Source organism: Ustilaginoidea virens, chromosome 1 (genome assembly GCF_000687475.1).
Source record: "Ustilaginoidea virens chromosome 1, complete sequence".
NCBI lineage: Eukaryota > Fungi > Ascomycota > Sordariomycetes > Hypocreales > Clavicipitaceae > Ustilaginoidea > Ustilaginoidea virens.
Genome location: NC_057316.1, coordinates 5060226 through 5078032, shown reverse-complemented (window position 1 = coordinate 5078032; position 17807 = coordinate 5060226). Strand labels below are relative to the sequence as shown.

General features: G+C 58.3%; 5 protein-coding genes across 5 annotated transcripts; 2 read left to right on the top strand and 3 right to left on the bottom strand.

The window, feature by feature from the left end:
- Positions 1-1530: 1530 nt before the first annotated feature.
- UV8b_01136 (uncharacterized protein) lies at positions 1531-3455 on the top strand (the record flags this gene model as incomplete). Its single annotated transcript, XM_043138634.1, has 2 exons — positions 1531-1800; positions 2001-3455. The coding sequence occupies 2 exons, from the start codon at positions 1531-1533 to the stop codon at positions 3453-3455; spliced, it is 1725 nt and encodes a 574-aa protein (XP_042994568.1).
- Positions 3456-4030: 575 nt separating this feature from the next.
- UV8b_01135 (uncharacterized protein) lies at positions 4031-4586 on the bottom strand (the record flags this gene model as incomplete). Its single annotated transcript, XM_043138633.1, has 2 exons — positions 4031-4300; positions 4434-4586. The coding sequence occupies 2 exons, from the start codon at positions 4584-4586 to the stop codon at positions 4031-4033; spliced, it is 423 nt and encodes a 140-aa protein (XP_042994567.1).
- A 3068-nt stretch (positions 4587-7654) lies between these two features.
- UV8b_01134 (uncharacterized protein) lies at positions 7655-14216 on the top strand (the record flags this gene model as incomplete). Its single annotated transcript, XM_043138632.1, has 3 exons — positions 7655-7944; positions 8034-13216; positions 13375-14216. The coding sequence occupies 3 exons, from the start codon at positions 7655-7657 to the stop codon at positions 14214-14216; spliced, it is 6315 nt and encodes a 2104-aa protein (XP_042994566.1).
- A 635-nt stretch (positions 14217-14851) lies between these two features.
- UV8b_01133 (uncharacterized protein) lies at positions 14852-15326 on the bottom strand (the record flags this gene model as incomplete). The annotated part of the gene is made up of 2 exons (XM_043138631.1): positions 14852-14954; positions 15094-15326. The coding sequence occupies 2 exons, from the start codon at positions 15324-15326 to the stop codon at positions 14852-14854; spliced, it is 336 nt and encodes a 111-aa protein (XP_042994565.1).
- A 363-nt stretch (positions 15327-15689) lies between these two features.
- On the bottom strand, positions 15690-17773 carry UV8b_01132 (uncharacterized protein; the record flags this gene model as incomplete). Its single annotated transcript, XM_043138630.1, has 3 exons — positions 15690-17019; positions 17184-17498; positions 17658-17773. The coding sequence occupies 3 exons, from the start codon at positions 17771-17773 to the stop codon at positions 15690-15692; spliced, it is 1761 nt and encodes a 586-aa protein (XP_042994564.1).
- Positions 17774-17807: the final 34 nt, after the last annotated feature.

The window sequence follows — 17807 nt, the reverse complement described above, 5'->3', positions numbered from 1 at the left end:
CTTAACACAGCCAAAGGGATGGACAGGTAACGCAAATTTTCCGAATCTAGTGGTTGTGGCATCACCGAGGACGGAGTATTAGCCGGCATCGGATAATAGACGTGGATGTCATTATGAGCAGGAGAGACATCATCAGCAGATGAGTATAGTGATGGCAGCAAGTGTCAACGGCAATACCAAGAATCGATGCAAGAAATCAGCACGCTTGTCAGGAAAGCCTGCCAACATCAGAAGCGTAATGTTAGATGGTGGCGGAACATCCAGCGGGTAGGGTATCTGGTCCTCGATGTCTCACGGGCTTCCTCCTGCGGCGACTTTGGAAGGACGATGCTGGCAAGTACTCGGTACGCCGCTCAGTACGCGTAGGCGCAGGCCCCCGTCACGAACTCGATACCTTTTGGTACGTACAGTAAAACGCAAGTTGCGGCGTCCTGATGTCTGCTGAGCCAACCAGACCTTGGGAAGGGGCGTTTCAGCTGGAAGGTTCCATGCCACGCAGCCAGCCGCAACCAGCCGCAACCCGCGTTGGCTGCTCAACAATCTGTGCGCCGCAAGTGCAAGTGTACGGCGTACAGGATCAAACATGGAGTAAGCCGAGTCTAGCGCATGCAGAAACAAGCCGAAGCCGTTGGATCTCTCTCGCCAAGCTACGGGGCAAAAAAGAAAAAAAAAAGAAAAAAAAAAAGAAAAAAAAAAATTACCTGCAGCAGTCCGCTATGGACCTCAGCGTCCATGGCAACATATCCCACGTGGTCATCATGTCCGAAAATTGTGGAAGGATGATGCCTGTGCTCACTGCCCGGTATGCGGGGACGTTTCGATCATAGTCCGTACATAGTTGCCAGACGTTTCGTGCTAGCGCTTGTGCATCGGGACCGACACACATAACCTTGTCCGAACCTCCAAAGTCCATCGGGTCCGAAGAGGTGGCGTCAAGGGCGACCTCGTCGAATTTAATTGGGAAAGACCCAGGGAAAGGCTCAGATCAGGGCCCCACCTGCCCGAGTTTAGCGGCTTTCAGGAAAGAGTTGTGGAGCACTTGGTGGCGTTGCGTTGCGTCGCTTTCGCAAACGGGCTTTCTCAACAAGATTTGCCGTGCTTGGTGACCCAACGCTGATATTTTATTTTATTTTTGCCCTTTTTTTTTTACTCTTTTATTTTTTTTTCTCACACGGATGGGTTGTTTGTTAACACACGCTCTACAATGACCACGCGTCCTCTGGCCCTAATTTCCTCCTGCATCCTACATGCTCAAACTTGGGTCAACCGTTGACCAGGCTACAAAAGGTCTTCGCTCCGCGTAGGACCACTTGTTGTAACGCCTCCATTCACAAACGATTTACGGCATCGATTTTCACAGGGCAATTGATTTGGAAAATAAGCCTGCATTGCCAGACGCCACGGTCTCTTTGTCTCCCTCGCCGATTCTTCGTCAACCTCGCACTCGTTTTCCTCTCTCCTTCCGCTCACCTCCTGCGACACGACACCTTTTGACATAGCCACTGATAACAACCTGATAGTCACCAGGCAATGGCGAAAGAAGCCCAGTCGCTCCACGAGCTGGACAACATGAAGGAGAAGGAAGTGGACCAAGAAAAAAAGGCACCGACATCTGTCGGGGACCAGGAAGAACACGACGACCCCAAAAAGCAGGCTTCTCATAGTCAGAACGTGAGCGAAAATGGCCTTGTTGATGAAGCTGCACAAGAAGCGCCCGAGGATGAGTCACAGTACCCTGGCCCCTTGGCCATGGCCGTCATCATGGTGGCCATCTCCATGGGCATGTTTTTGGTCTCCCTGGTAAGCAGATCGATCTGTGGCATGAGGCTGCAGCTAGCCGCCCAGCCGCTCAGCTTCAGCTTTCTCTCATCTCTTTTTGTTCACACAACACGACGACCCCCTTGCCCGTACGCCGAATCCCCCCCCTTGTCCTTGCCGTCTGCACACAAGAGCACTCTTGTCATTTCAAGTCCGACTTGGGGGCTGACAAAGCTTGAAAGGATCGAACCATCATCTCAACAGCCGCTCCGACGATTACGGATGAATTCCACTCCCCCACAGACATTGGGTGGTATGCTAGCGCGTACAGCTTGACGGGCTGCGCCATGCAGCTGCCGCTCGGCCGTTTCTACAAATTCTATTCACCGAAGTGGGTCTACATGTCACTCGTCTTTATTTTCGTCATTGGGTCAGCTGTGGGGGCTGGAGCCATGAATTCCAACACCGTAATCGTCGGTCGCGCCATCCAGGGCATCGGCCTGGGTGGCGTTCTCTCCGGATCCACGATTTTGATTGCCGAGAATGCCCCACTCCACCGGCAGCCAATGTTTCTGGGCATTCTCATGGCCACCATGAGCATCTCGGCCATTGTCGGACCTCTTATCGGGGGTGCCTTGACAACCCACACGAGCTGGCGCTGGTGCTTCATACTCAACATACCCATTGGCGGGGCCATCATCGCCGTTCTCTTCTTCTTTGTCAAGGCACGCGAGGGCAAGGAGCAGAGGGCCCAAGGATGGGTAGAAAAGATTCGCCAGCTGGATCCTCTGGGCTCTGCCTTGCTCTTGCCCGCCGTTGTCTGCCTCATCCTTGCCCTCCAATGGGCCGGATCCCAGTACAGCTGGGATAACTGGCGAATCATCCTGCTATTCGTGTTTGGAGGTTTGCTGTCCATCGGCTTTGTCGTCTCGCAGATGCTTCGGCCCGACACGGCAACGGTACCTCCCCATGTCGTTTGTCAGCGAACCGTCTTTGGATCGTTTCTATTCTCAGCCATGACCGGAGGCGCCATGCTGGTTGTCACGTACTGGATATCGGACTGGTTCCAAGCCGTACAGAATGTCAGCGCGGCTCAAGCTGGTATCAGGACGATTGCCCTCGTCTTATCGCAGGCCGTTGGCGCCATCATGGGAGGAGGATCCTCTCGTTTGATTGGATATCCGCCCCCCATCATGATGATCAGCGCCACCTTTATAGCCGTCGGTGCCGGTCTCCTCACCACGTTGAACGTCGACACCAAGTCGGCCAACTGGATCGGCTATCAGATCCTGATGGGTCTGGGTCTGGGATTCGGAACGCAGCAAGCATCCTTGGCAGTGCAGACTGTTTTGAAGAAGGATGACATCCCCACCGCCATTTCTCTCATTTTCTTTGGAATGCAGCTTGGTGGGTCGATTTTTGTCTGCATTGGCCAGAACGTGTTCAACCAAGTGTTTGTGAAGCTTCTCGGACAGGCAGCCATTCCGGGTCTCGACACTGACCTCGTGTTGAGAACCGGCGCGACTGAAATCCGACAGCTGGTCCACAACGACGCCGACCTGTCCAAGCTTGTCACTACCTACAACACTTCGGTCACGTCTACGTTTTATGTTGCTTTAGCAGCAGGGATCACTTCCATGCTCAGTGCTTTCCTCGTCCAGTGGAAGAGCGTCAAGAATGTTGAGCCCGTACACTGAGCGATGAAGGAAGAAAACTTCGAGGAGGGAGGCCAAGGCGGAAAAGCTTCACCCTTGAGGAGGCTGAGGAGATTTCTTTTTTTTTTTTTTTTTTTTTTTTTTTTTTTTTTCTTTTTGGCCTCTTGCCAAAATTGTCCCAAAGGAGATGGGACTTGTAATAATAAGTAGCTGCTTGGATGTGTCGAGCGTCGTCGACTCATGTAATCGACTCATGTAATATAATTCGCCCACTCTGGCAATCTTGTCAAATCTTGACCGATCCCCTCTTATATGTATTTCACAAAAATAAAAAGAAGAAAAAAAGGTTTCAAAACACTTGGAAACTACAATCAACTTTGTGTCAACTTTCAAAATGCAGTGAGGCCATGGTCACCAGTCAAGAGCACTTGTAAACATTGAATTTCTCAAGGCGAAAAATAAAATAAAAAAGAAATACAATCAATTTTGTATCAACCTTCAGCAGAGTGAGGCCATGGGTCTCCAATCAAGCCAAGCGCCTCTCTGAACATTCAATCTCCCCAAGACGAGAAAAAAAACACCAAAAAGACTCTCAAACGAGCCGTGCGAGCATTCTACTACTCCGCAGCGGACAAGCTGTCGGTCTGCTGCCCGTTAATCAAGAGAGGCGAGAACCACCCAATCATCATCTGCGACCTCTTTGTGTCTGCAAACTTTTCATGATCCGGGCCGACCGTCTGCTTGAAGTAGGGATCGGCCTTCATGTTGACGAAGCACTCGATGCTGGGGAACACAATCTGCACGCAGCAATCGTAGGACGCCGTGTTTGCGAATTGCGCGTCGTAGAGCTGGTCCATCAGCTGGGGAGACTGCTCGGAAGCATGGGACTAGGATTCATCAGTATAAAAGGGGGGGGGTTGGCCGGGAAATCTCTCTACGCAAGGATGAAGCTGTATATATACACACATATATATATACATATATATATACACACTTGGGGGGGAACGGCGGACGGCGCACCATGGTGAAGTGGAGGAAGCCGTATTTTTCCATCAAGCCGGCCACGAGGGGCGCGTGGACATTGACCATGTAGTTGCGGTAGTCTTCGGTCGAGATGCCTGGTTTCCTGAAGCCCAGGATGTTGAGGCAGAGCAGCTGGTGGTGCGAGGCCATCTTGGACACGGCGGCAGCTCGTGGAACCGGGGGAGTGTTGAATCTGAATGCGGCCCTTGTAAAACCAAAACCGTACGTACGTGCTGCGCTGTGCTGCTAGGGCTGGTTGATGGCTGGCGAGGGCAGGGCAGGGCACCGCGGCAAAGGGGGAAAAGAAAAGCAAAGAGAGCAACGGGAAGGGAAGGGAGACAGGCCAGAGCGAGGGGAGCGAACCGACGAGAGGTCGGGGCCCAAAAGCGCAATAACTAGAACGGGGGGTCGCGGAAGCTGGAGACGATGGCCGGCAGGCAAGTGGCGAGAGAGAACCAGAACTCTCTCTGGCCTGCCTCGGGCGTGGTTGGGCATGGCAAAAAAAAAATAAATGAAAATAAAATAAAATAAAAAACCACGAGACGTTTTTCTTACTTCATTCTCCCTGGGAAGCCCACGGCAACCGCAAAAGTCCATCCGAGCGGGTTTGCTTCTGGCATGCCATACCAGGCTCGCCGGGGAGGAGAACAACACGCCCCCCCCCCCCCTCCCTCCGCTGCAGAATATTCGTTCTTGACGGCCTTGCCCCAAGACAGACAGACAAGACAGGACAAGACAGGACAAGACAAGACAAGACAGGAAAGGACAGGACAGGACAGGACAGGACAAGACAGCATCGCCAGAAGCTGACGGGCCAACGGCCGCCAGGCCGATTAGGTCGGCACACGCCATTGGCCCCTGTTGGCGGCGGCGGCGGCGGCGGCGGCGGCGGCGGCAAGCCCCCCAGTCGTGCCCTCGGGCTGCGCTTCTTACTTATCTGGCCCCCTTCTTACGGCGATGCTGGTGATGGTGATTGACTCATGATGGCCATGATGGTGACGGATGCTGATTGATGGTGACGGGGGCCGTCATTGGCTACCGTACGTGGCATGGTCGGGGGTGACCAGGCCTGACGAGCCCCAGACATGCAGGCAGCACGCGGTGCAACCCCAGCGCAAAAGTGCGAGGCTGTCACCGAAACGTGACGGAGCGGAGGGGGTGGCAGTTCCTGAGAGCCAGGGGGGGGGGAAGGGAGGAGAGGGAGAGCGAGGGAGAGGGAGAGGGAGAGGGAGAGGGATGGAGGGAGGGAGATGATGGGCTGTGGCTGGCTGTAAGCAACCCCAAATAAGCCCGTCTTTTCTGTCTCTGATGAGGTGAGCCTCGTGCCGCAGGCAGGTCGAGGTCGCATATGCAGGGGTCGGTAACGTTGGTTCGCGCGCCGTTCTTTCCTTCAGCTGGCATGAGGAATATCTCGACATCGTCATCTGCACCACATTCATGCACGCCTTGTCTGATGGCCCGGGGGGGGGGCAGCGGCGGGTTACATTCTGCCGCATCTGACTAACGGTCGAGACAAGGGCTGTTGGGGGGGGCCGAGATCAGGCAGGATGATGATGATGATGATGGAGGAGGGAGAATGAATGATGGGCAGGGCAGGGCAGGGCAGGGCAGGGCAGGCAGCAACAGCAACAGCAGCAGCAGCAGCAGCAGCAGAAGCAGGCAGCGTCCCTTTTTCCCTGCTTCTGCTGCTGCTGCTGCTGATGCGAGCGAAGCCCGGATACGCCGACCGCGGCCAAGGGGGCCGCATCCACCCGCATCTGCCGTCATCGGCATCCCATCCGGACGCAAGCCCCGCCGGTCAGTTGCTGCTTGCTGCTGCTTGCTGCTGCCTGGTTGCTTGGCCCCCAGAGGCCCAGTGGCGTGCGGCCCTTTCCATGAATAGCTAGCGGTTGTGCCATCGGGCTTTTGTCTCATCGATTTGTCCCATCGACTTGTCGCATCGGGCCTTTGGGTCCAGGCCCGCCCCCCCCCCCCCCCCCCCCCCCTGGTCGCTTTGACGTTGGCTTTGGCTTGTCCGTCCCACCAAGCTAGACGCCTGCCTCGTCCCGGGATCTGAGTCTGTCCCCTTCCGACCGACATCTGCAGCCACGGACAGCAAGGAACGGGAAAGTCTGAGCGACGCCGAGTGGGGGAGGAAGCAAACAAGAGAGCCAGCCAGCCAGCCAGCCAGCCAGCCAGCCAGCCTTCTGCGCCGTAAACGCTGCTGCTCTCCTCGTCATGTTACTAAATCAGACGGCCTGATTGGCGCCCTCGCCAAAAGCTTACCCTCCCTCTCCCCCACCGTCGGGAAGAGCAGCCAGCCGCCGAAGGGACGCAGGGACGCAGGGACGCAGGGACGAACGACCGACGACCGACGACCGACGACCGACCACGACCACGACCACGACCACGACCACGACGACGGCGGCGGCGGCGGCGGCGGCGGCGGCGGCGGCGGCGGCGACCAGGTCCCGACGTCCTCCCTCTCTCGCCCTGCTCACGCGGGCCAACTAGTTGCGCCGCGTATCACCTCATCCTCCCAGCCGCCAGACACGCCTTCTTGGCCGAAAAAAGCCATCGTCTCCATATCTCTGTTCTGGATCCGTCCAGGGATGGCAATCTCTCGACACTGCAACTGCAACTGCAACTGCAACTGCAACTGCAACGCACGAAGCCAAGCCCCCGTGTCTTAGTAAGAAGTATGCTTTTTTTCTCTCCTCTTTCTTGTCTTGGACCAACCGGGTCGAGTGGATGTCTTATGTTGCTTCGTGATGGTGTGAGAGTAAGAGGCTGCCCGGAGTCGCCCAATGTGAAACACGAGGCCTATTTTGAGCCGGCAATGCGTTTTCCATGAGAGCATTATGATCCGTCTCGACGACATCTCGTCACGTATTAGTAGAGGTACTTTACGTACCATCTCCCGCCTCGCCCATAATAGCCCAAAAAGGCCGCGCAATCTTCTCCAAATCTCCCTCCTCTGCTGTTTCGTAATCCCCCTTCACTTTCTCTCAAAGCTTCCCAAACCAGTTGTCTCTCAAAACGTCTTGACGCAGGACTGGCTGGCGTCTTTTCTCTGGGACACTGAGCTTTTTGGCCTCAACGCCCCCCCCCCCCCCCCCCCCCCCCCCGGGCCCCCCTCTTTGCTCTGACTTGGTGTAATAATTTTCTTCTTTCTTCCCCCCCCCCCCCCCCCAAACGCCCAACCCAAATCGGGACTCGTTTCGACATCTTTCGCCGTAATGGCGAACGTGTTCCAAATTGCCGTCTTCGGCGATCTGTCTGTTCCGTACCACTCGGAGCTCCGCAGACTCTTCTCTGAAAAGAGAGACTATGTCTTGGCTACCCTCTTCACCAAGTCGTATTACGCCGTCAAGTCGGAGATTTCTCGACTGCCCCCCAGCCAGAGGGCCCAGTTCCCATTTTCGTCCAACATTGAGGAGCTGTTGAACGCTGACAAGGAATCGACCACGTCCAACTATGCGCTGGACAGCTTCTTTTTCTGCCTCTGTCAGATATCGTCCTTTGTCTCGTGAGTGTTCCCAAGCGCCCCGGTGACACGGCCAGCGAATGTTTGTCAAAGCTAACTTTCCCCCCCCCCCTCTTCTGCCTTTCTGCCAGCCACCTTAATCGATCCGGGACGTCGTATCCCCGTGCATCTTCTTCTTGCCTGGCGAGCCGATGCATCGGCCTGCTCGCTGCCGTGGCCATCAGCTGCAGCGAGAACGTGTATGACTTGGTCTCGATAGCCCCCGAGGTTGTCGCTTTGGCCTTTAGGGTCGGGCTCCTGGTGCAGGGCAAAACCAAATCCGTCACCCTCAGCTCCGGCAATGGCGCATCGTGCTCGACCGTGATAGCTGGCCTTGACGAGCCTGCCGCGTCGCAGCTGCTCAACGCCTACTTCGACAACAAGGGCGCACCCGCCCTCAGCCGAGTCTACGTCAGCGCCGTGGGCAGCGGCACAATCACGCTCTCCGGCCCTCCTGCCCAGTTGAAGGAGTTCTTGTCCCACCACAGCGACCTCAAGGCCGGAAAGATCCAGGTTGGCGGCCTGTTCCACTCGCCGAGCCTTTACACCGACGCCGATGTGTCGGGTCTGGTCGCCTCGGCGACTGCGCACCTGCGGGGCAGAGTCGCCCGCATCCCCGTCATCTTGAACGGGCACGAGAAGCAGCAGGAACTCGTGGGTGGGGAGACGTGCCAGCACCTCCTCGAGGTTGTCGTCTCCGACATTCTCCGCCACCAGATGAGGTGGGATCTTGCGGCCGAAAGAGTCATCCGCGCCATCAGACGCTCGGGCTGCTCGGCTGTCGAGCTCCTCCCCTTCGTGGCGGGAAGCGTCGAGGGCCTGTCGTCTGTCCTTCGCGCCACCATGGGCATCGACCGCGTGGACGTGCCCAACACGGCTGGCGTGGACTCTTCCTCGCGCGGCAGCGGCCATGCCGACGCCGAGAAGCAGCCCGCCAGGTCCAAGATTGCCATCATTGGCTTCTCCGGCCGGTATCCCGAGGCCGACGACAATGAGGAGTTCTGGGAGCTCCTGGCCGCAGGACTCGACGTCCACAGGGAGATTCCCAAGGAACGATTCGACCCCTACCTGTACTTTGACCCGACCTGCAAAAAGAAGAACACCAGCGGCGTCACAAAGGGCTGTTTCGTCCGCAACCCCGACCTCTTCGACTCGAGGTTCTTCAGCATGTCGCCCAGAGAGGCGGACCAGGCGGATCCCGCCCAGAGGTTTGCCTTGATGACGGCATACGAGGCCATGGAGATGGCGGGATTCGTGCCGGACTCGACGCCGTCCTCGCAGAGGAGTCGCGTGGGCGTCTTTTACGGCACCGCCAGCGACGACTACCGCGAGATCAACGCCGCGCAAAACGTCGACACGTACTTCGTCCCCGGCGGGAGCCGCGCCTTCCTGCCGGCCCGCATCAACTACCACTTCCGATTCAGCGGGCCGTCGTTCGACGTCGACACGGCGTGCTCGTCCGGCCTCGCTGCCGTCCACATCGCCTGCAACTCGCTGTGGGCCGAGGACTGCGACGTCGCCATCGCGGGAGGCACAAACATCCTCACCAACCCCGACAACTGGGCCGGCCTGGACCGGGCGCACTTCCTGTCGCGCACCGGCAACTGCAACACCTTTGACGACGCCGCCGACGGCTACTGCAGGTCCGACACTGTCGCCACAGTCATCTTGAAGAGGCTCGAGGATGCTCTGCTGGATGGGGATCCGGTGTTCGGAACCATCTTGGGAGCCTACACCAACCATTCCGCCGAAGCCGTGTCCATGACCCGGCCGCACTCGGGTGCCCAGAGGGCCATTTGCACGCGCATCCTCCGATCCTCCAACGTCGACTGCTCCGAGGTCAGCTACGTGGAGATGCACGGAACGGGAACCCAGCACGGAGACGCTACCGAAATGGACTCTGTCCTGAGCGTCTTTGCGCCCGACACCACGTCGCGCAAGAGCCCTCTGTTCATCGGTTCGGTCAAGGCCAACGTCGGGCATGCCGAGTCGGCCGCTGGCATCTCGTCGCTGGTCAAGGTCCTTCTCATGATGCAGAAGAACGCCATCCCGCGCCACGTCGGCATCAAGACGAAGCTCAACAGGAACTTCCCCAAGGATCTTGTCCAGCGAAACGTCCACATCTCCCTGGAGAACAGGTCGTGGCCACGGCCCGACCCCAGGGTCGTCCCGCACGGCAGGAGGGTCTTTATCAACAACTTTGGCGCCGCCGGCGGCAACTCGTCCGTCCTGGTCGAGGACGCCCCCGTCAGGCCGGCGCCGGAGCGAGACGATGCCTCGTGGCCCGTCCACGCCGTGGCCGTCTCGGCAAAGACGCAGAACTCCTTCAAGGAAAACATCCGAGCGCTGATAGCGTATCTGGAGACGCGCCCCGACGTCTCTCTCGGCTCACTGTCCTACACCACCACCGCCCGCCGCATTCACTACAGCTACCGCACGGCGGTGGTCGGCTCGTCGGTTGATGAGATCCGGAATGCGCTGCATGACGTGGCAGCCAGAGAGAAGCACCTGTCCACGGCGGGTGGTGGACCTCCCATCGGCTTCAGCTTCACCGGCCAGGGCTCTCAGTACCTGGGCATGGGCAAGAAGCTGCTCTCCTTGCCGCAGTTCGAGTCGCTCCTCGCGGGCCTCGACGGCATCGTTCGCTTGCAGGGCTTCCCGTCCATCCTGGACGTGGTGAGCGGCAAGGCCGAGACGCCGATTGAGGACATGAGCCCCGTCAAGGTGCAGTTGGCGATAGCCTGCCTGGAGATGGCCCTGGGGAAGTTCTGGATCGCTCTCGGCGTCGTCCCGCAGATTGTCGTCGGCCACAGCCTCGGCGAGTACGCGGCGCTGAACATTGCCGGCGTGCTCTCCGACGCGGACACGATCCACCTCGTGGGGACCAGAGCTCGCCTCTTGGAGAAGGCCTGCTCGATGGGCAGCCACTCCATGCTGGCCGTCAAGGCATCGGCGGCCGAGGCGTCGTCGCTGCGCTCGTCGTCTCACCCCGACCTGGACATTGCCTGCATCAACGGACCCGAGGACACCGTGGTCGCTGGCTCCAACAGCCAGATCGAGGCCTTCAAGGACCTCCTCAACGGCAGGTCCGTCAAGTCCACCCAGGTCAAGGTCCAGTTCGCCTTCCACTCGGCCCAGGTCGAGCCCATGCTCGAGGCTTTCCGACAAGCCTGCGGCGCAGTCGTCGTCAACGAGCCCAGCATCCCCGTCATCTCGCCGCTGCTGGGCCGCGTCATGAAGAGCGCCTCGGACATTGGGCCGGTCGGCGACTACCTGGCCCGTCACTGCCGCGAAACCGTAAACTTTTGCGAAGGGGTTCTGTCAGCCAGGAACTCGGGACTCATCCCCGACAAGATGATGTGGGTGGAAGTAGGACCTCACCCCATCTGCAGCAACATGCTTAGGTCGACCCTGGGGTCCTCGACACAGACGATCCCCAGTCTGCGGCGCGGAGAGGATGACTGCAAGATCTTTACTCCCGCGCTGGCGAAGCTCTACGACAGCGGACTGGCCATCAACTGGGGCGAGTACCACGCCGGCGCGCAGCAGACCAAGCAGGTGCTTCTCCTGCCCTCGTACCGGTGGGAGCTGAAGAGCCACTGGATCCCGTACACGAACGACTGGTGCCTGACCAAGGGCGACGCGCCAGCACCCCAGCTGCTGGCGCTGCCGGAGGCGGCGGCGGCGGCGGCGGCGGCCGAGAGGAGACTCTTCACCACGTCTGTCCAGTACATCACGGCGGAGAGTTACGGTGCCCAGGAGGCTTCCATGACGGCACGCACGGACGTGCAGCACCCCGACTTCAGGGAGGTGCTGCTGGCGCACCAGGTCAACGGCCGGCCCGTCTGCTCCTCGGCAGTGTACGCCGACATGGCCTACACCATGTTCTCGCGAATGCTGGAAAAGTCGTCGGTGCCCTTTGACAAGTCGGACCTGGGGATCGAAGTGGCCGACATGGCCGCAGACAAGTCGCTCATCCTCAACGACGACCCGTCACCGCAGATGCTGGAGCTGAAGGCCAGCGTCAACTGGTCGACCAGGCAGGGGTCCTTCTCCATGTCGAGCATCTCGTCAGCCGACGGGAAGCCGACGGCCAAACACGCAAAGTGCTCGGGCTTCTTCACCGACAAGAGCCGGTGGAAGTCGGAATGGAAGCGACGCGATTTCCTCGTCAAGTCGAGAATCCAGGAACTCCGCAGCTCGGTCCATGACGACTCGGGCTCCGTGCACATGATCAAGACGGGCATGTTTTACAAGCTCTTCACCGCGCTCGTGGATTACCGCGATTCCTTCAAGGGGTGCCGCGAGCTCGTCATGCGCTCGGCCGACCTGGAGTCGACCGCCAAGGTCAGGTTCAACACGCCGGCGGGGACGGCGGACAAGTGGAAGCTGCCGCCGCACTGGCTCGACAGCTTGGGCCAAATCACGGGCTTCACGATGAACGGCAACGACGAAGTCGACTCCAAGAACCAGGTCTACATCAACCACGGGTGGGACAACATGAAGATTTGCGGCGTCTTGTCCGACCAGACGACGTACAACACCTACCTCAAGATGCAGCCCAAGGACAAGGGCTCGTACTGCGGCGACGTGTACATTTTCAACCAGGACATGGACGAGGTGGTTGCCGTGTACGAGGGCGTGACGTTTGCTGCCGTGCAGAGAAAGGTGCTTGATCTGGTGCTTCCCAAGCCCAAGGCAGCGGCGCAGTCAGGAGCAGCGGCTGCGGCTGCGGCTGCGGCTCCATCACAACGGCAGCAGCAGCAGCAGCAGCAGCAGCAGCAGCAGCAACCAGCACAGCCCGTTGCTGCCAGTCAGGAATCCGGAATGGACGACATGCCGCCGACCCTGGTTCCGTCGGAAAAGAAGGACGTGCCATCAGAGAAGCTCAAGGTCATCATCGCGGAGGAAGTCGGGGCGTCCATTTCCGACGTGCAGGACGACGCGGAGCTCGCTCCCTTGGGGGTGGATTCGCTGCTTGCGCTCACAATCTCGGATCGCATGCTCGAGGAGCTGGGCCTGCGGGTCGACTCGAGCGCCTTCATCTCGTGCATCACGGTTGCCGAGCTGGTGCGGCACATACTGGGGTCGTCGACGCCGTCGTCCGACTCTGGCCCGGCAACGCCGTCCATCACGCCGCTGCAGGAGCCTGACTTTGGGACGTCTGCCCTGTCCGAGAGGATCGAGAGCGCATTCGCGTCGGTGCAAGTCGAGTCGGACCGATGTTCGGACACGACGCAGTATGGAGACGAAAAGGCGGACGCGGTGACCAAGTGTACGTAGTTGGGATGACTCTTTTCTCTTTCTCTCTCTCTCTCTCTCTCTCTCTCTCTCTCTCTTTTTTTTTTTTTTTTCTTTCTTTCTTTTTCTTTCTTTCTTCCTTTTTCTCCTTGCAGGCTGCTAACGTGTTTTTTTTTTTTGCCCTCCCTGCAGTCGCCAGTATCAAACCCCTGGAAGCAGTTGAGATCCCGCCTGCGACCTCGGTCCTGCTGCAAGGCAACCCGCGGACTTGCACCAGGAAGGTATGGCTGTTCCCCGACGGATCCGGCTCGGCTGCGTCGTACATGCCGCTGCCAGACGTGGATCCCGCCAAGGTGGCCATCTACGGGCTCAGCAGCCCCTTCATCAAGCACACGGCCACGGCCAAGCCGTGCCAGTTTGGCGAGATGACGGCGGCCTACGTGGCCGAGATGCGCCGTCGCCAGCCGTCCGGCCCGTACTCGGTGGGAGGCTGGTCGGCCGGCGGGCTCTGCGCCTACGACGCCGCGCAGAGGCTGGTGGCCGACGGGGAGACGGTCGACGCGCTGATCCTGATCGACAGCCCCAACCCCATCGGGCTCAAGGAGCTGCCGCCGCGGCTGTACAACGAGCTGTCGAGACTCAACGTGTTCGGGGCCGAGCCGGGGGCCAAGGTGCCGGAATGGCTGGTGCCGCACTTCAAGCTGTTTGCCGACATCCTGGTGACGTGCAAGCTGCGTCCGTGGCAGGCGGCCAAGCCTCTGCCCGCGTGGGCGCTCTGGGCGAGGAACGGCGTGGACGAGAACCAGACGATTGAGCGCTGGCCGAGCGACCCGGAAAACATGACCTGGCTGCTCAACCGCCGCACGCAGGCCATTCTGGGGTGCAACGGGTGGGACGAGCTGCTGGGCAAGAAGAACATCACCGTGGGCGTGGTCGAGGGAGCCCATCACTTTAGTATGCTGAAGCAGCCGGCCGTGCCGCAGGTGAGCGATTTCCTGCGCACCATAATGGAGTCTACCGGCGCGGGTATCTAAGGGGGGCATGTACATGCCGAGTACATGCTGCTGCGGCGCCGATGTTGAATGCTTTTACCCGAGGTACCTATATATATTTGTCTGCCAAGGCTTTGGCTTTGGATCCGGGTTTTTCTAGTCATCAATTTCATTTCTAGTCATCACTTTTCATCGCTTGTGCACGTTCCTTTTCCTTTTCCTCTTTTTTCTTCTTCTTCTTCTTTTTTTAATCCTCTTTTGTGATCCCGAGGTTGACTACCTACCTAGGTACCTTACCTACCCAAGGTACACAGAGATTGAGACTAGGTACCTGGTAGCTGGCCGGCAATTGCAACTTGACGTGAATGGCAGTCGCTGGTGACTTTGATACATTGCACAGTGTAGCAGCAGTGTGACATGTACAGTGCACCTCGGGCCAGCGCAGTCGTAATCGTGCTGCCGCACCAAACTGCCGCCCGCCCCCCGCACTGTGTACCAGACACCCCCTCAGTACGGGCGTACAGAATAACTCCGTGCCGCGACGACAAGTTGCTGTAATGGTCCAGATGCAGCAGCCTCCCGTCCCAACATGCCGCCCGGTGCATCGTCTGAAACACGCCAGCAAAACAGATAACCCGTCAAAGTCTGGGGTCTCTGGGAAAGCGCCGGGTGGTATGTTACCCAAAGAGCATGATGACGATGACAATGACGATGAAATGACAGTGAGTGGCAATGGCAACGACAGTGCCAATGACACTGACACTGACGCTGACGCTGACGCTGACACTGGCATCAACACTGACGGATGCCGCACGGCGCGGCCAAAAAAAATAAAATCTCCAGGGCGTGAATCGAACACGCGACATTCTGATTGAGCCGGTTGCCATTACAGTCAGACGCCATAAACCAACTAGACCACCCGGAGGGCGGGCCGGTTCGCCGCTGCACGGGGGTGGCGTTGATCGCGCTCATGAGCGGGCGGGCACGGGCGTCGGGTGCTTCGCTGCGCGGACGCGACACCAGGAACACGCCCTGGCAGACAGACAGACACTTGGCGCGTTGGAGGTTGGAGGTTGGAGGTTTGGAGCATTGGGAATTGTAATTGTCGCTGTAAATGGTAAATTGTAAATGGTCGTGTCCAAAAGACAACATAAAGCAGAACAAAGCGCTCCAGTCTCCAGTCTGGCGACAATGTATGCACCCCCTTCCCCCCCCTTCTTAGCCCTGAGCTGGCCCCCTGAGCTCGCCCCCTGAGCTTGCCCCGACTCCGTTATGCGCCGCAAAAGACTCAAATCGCTGGTAGATAACAAGCAAAAACATGATTCGCGTCCCTCCAAGAATGCCATCGTTGGCCCGACCGTTTAAAAAACGCCTTTCCTCGCCCTCGGAACAAGTTGGGGCAAAAAAAAAAAAAGAAAAAGAAAAAGAAAAAGAAAAAAAAAAGAAAAAAGAAAAAAGAAAAAAGAAAAAAGAAAAAAGAAAAAAGAAAAAAAAATGGCTGCGCGCGTGCTTTGCTCAATAACTGAAATCGACATTCGCCACCGGCAGCGTCTTGGTGTCGCGTGCTGATGATGCCCGTCGAGTCTGGTGCTCCTCGTCATGGCGTATGGAAATGGTGGACGAGCTCGAGTCGCCGAGGGTGGTGTCGGCGCTCGTCTGCGACGGCGTGCTTTGCAGCTCGTGTTCTGGGATGCCGCTCGGCGACCAGCCCTGGTCGACCATCTGCTGGAAGCTCCAGCTCGGTTGGAAGTCCTTGCTGTTCCACGCGTGGCTGACGCGCTCGTACATCTCGTCGATTTGCTCCAGGCTAATCTTGCTCGTCTCGTACACCATGCACCAGACGAAGAAGAAGGCGAGGATGCAGAACGCTCCCCAGATGAAGAAGATTTTGGGCCCGAAACTGGCCGAGCCCGGGCCGGCCTCGACCATGAACGGGCTGGCGTACGCGATGCCAAAGTTCAGTATCCAGTTGGAGGCGGTCGAGAGCGACATGGACTTGGCCCGCACCTTGAGGGGGTAGATCTCGGACGTGACGACCCACACCACGGGGCCCCAGGAGGCGGCGAAGAAGAATATGTTGAAGCAGCAAAAGACGATGAGAATGGTCTCCTTGACGTTTCGCAAATCTGCGCCGGCCGCGGTGGTGAAGGATGCCATGAGGAGTTGGCATGCAGCCATGCCGAGGGCGCCAATCATGAGCAGCCTTCGACGTCCCCAAGGCTCGATGACGAGCAGGCCCGGGATTGTCGACACGACGTTGATGACGTTGATGATGGTGGATTTCGTGTAGGGGCTGGTGACCCCCACGCCGTCGAAGAACGTGGTGCTGTAGTACATGATGAAGTTGATGCCGCTGAGCTGCTGAAGCATCTGAAGACCGCAGCCGGTAAATGTGCGGCGGCCGAGGTGTGGGGATCCGCACAGGGCGTCCTTGTAGGTAGCTGGCCCCAGGGTGAGCTCGTACTGGTGGTTCGAGATGATTTCTTGCAGCTCTTCGATGAGGGCGGGGTGGGTAATGTCCAGTCTCCGTAGCCGGCTGAGGGAGAGGCCCGCAGCCTCGTTCTGCCCCCTCTTGACGAGGAAGCGTGGAGTTTCGGGAAGCACGAGCAGACCGGCGGTGAGAATCACGGCCGGGATGATTTGCAGGCCCAGCGGTATTCGGAACGCTGACGAGTTGTCAAACTTGGACGTGATGATGTTGATGACGGACGCGGATAGCAACCCGATGGTGATTGATAACTGATATGCGCAGACTAGAGTTCCCCGAATCCACTTCGGCGCCATCTCTGACTGGTACAATGGCACCAGGACGGAGATGGCTCCTACGCCAACACCCGCTATCGCTCTGTGAACCAAAAAAAGAGTCCGGTCAGCACCAGCACCTTCTTGAACGGATTGCGGGGAGGGCCCCAAAAAAAAAAGGGGGGGGGGGGGGGGGGGGGGGGAATAAGAGGAAGGATTTTCAAAGCCTCCCGTCCGAAAACACGGCGAGCTTTTGGGTTCACGTACCGGCCCACGAGCAGGAGTGGCATGGCATCGGCGCAGACTTGGCAGATGGCACCGACGCAAAAGACGGCTACCGAGACGAGTAGACTGATTCTCCTGCCCAGTGAATCTCCGGCTGGGGCGGCGAGCAGTGCTCCTACAGCCGTGCCGGCGCTGAGGATGGCAACAATGAGAGACGCATCTCTGGGGCATATCGACAGATTCAACGACGCCGCCGCCGCCGCCGCCGAGGGTGAGGTGTCGTTGGTGCTGGGGGAGCGGCAATTGCCGCCAAACCGTTGCTTGAATTCCGTCATGGCAAGAATGCCGTTGATGGCCCTGCACGCAAAGAATGGAAAAGATTAGCCACCAATGATGGATGTCCAGTCCAGCACGTCCGCAACCCCTCATCCGACGACTTGGTGGGTCATGTGATGCTCCGGAGCAACAAGTTATGAAGAGATTCCTCTCCAAACCGGCGAGAACAGGGAAGCTTACCCAGTGTCGTAACCAAAGAGTAGGCCTCCAGAAGCGACAAAGAGCCCGACCATGATGGCAGGAGCCGAGGAACCAGCGACATTGTCCGGCTTTTGCCAGCCCATGGCTATCGCCATGATTGCGGTTGCGGTGACTTCAGTCCAGGACTAG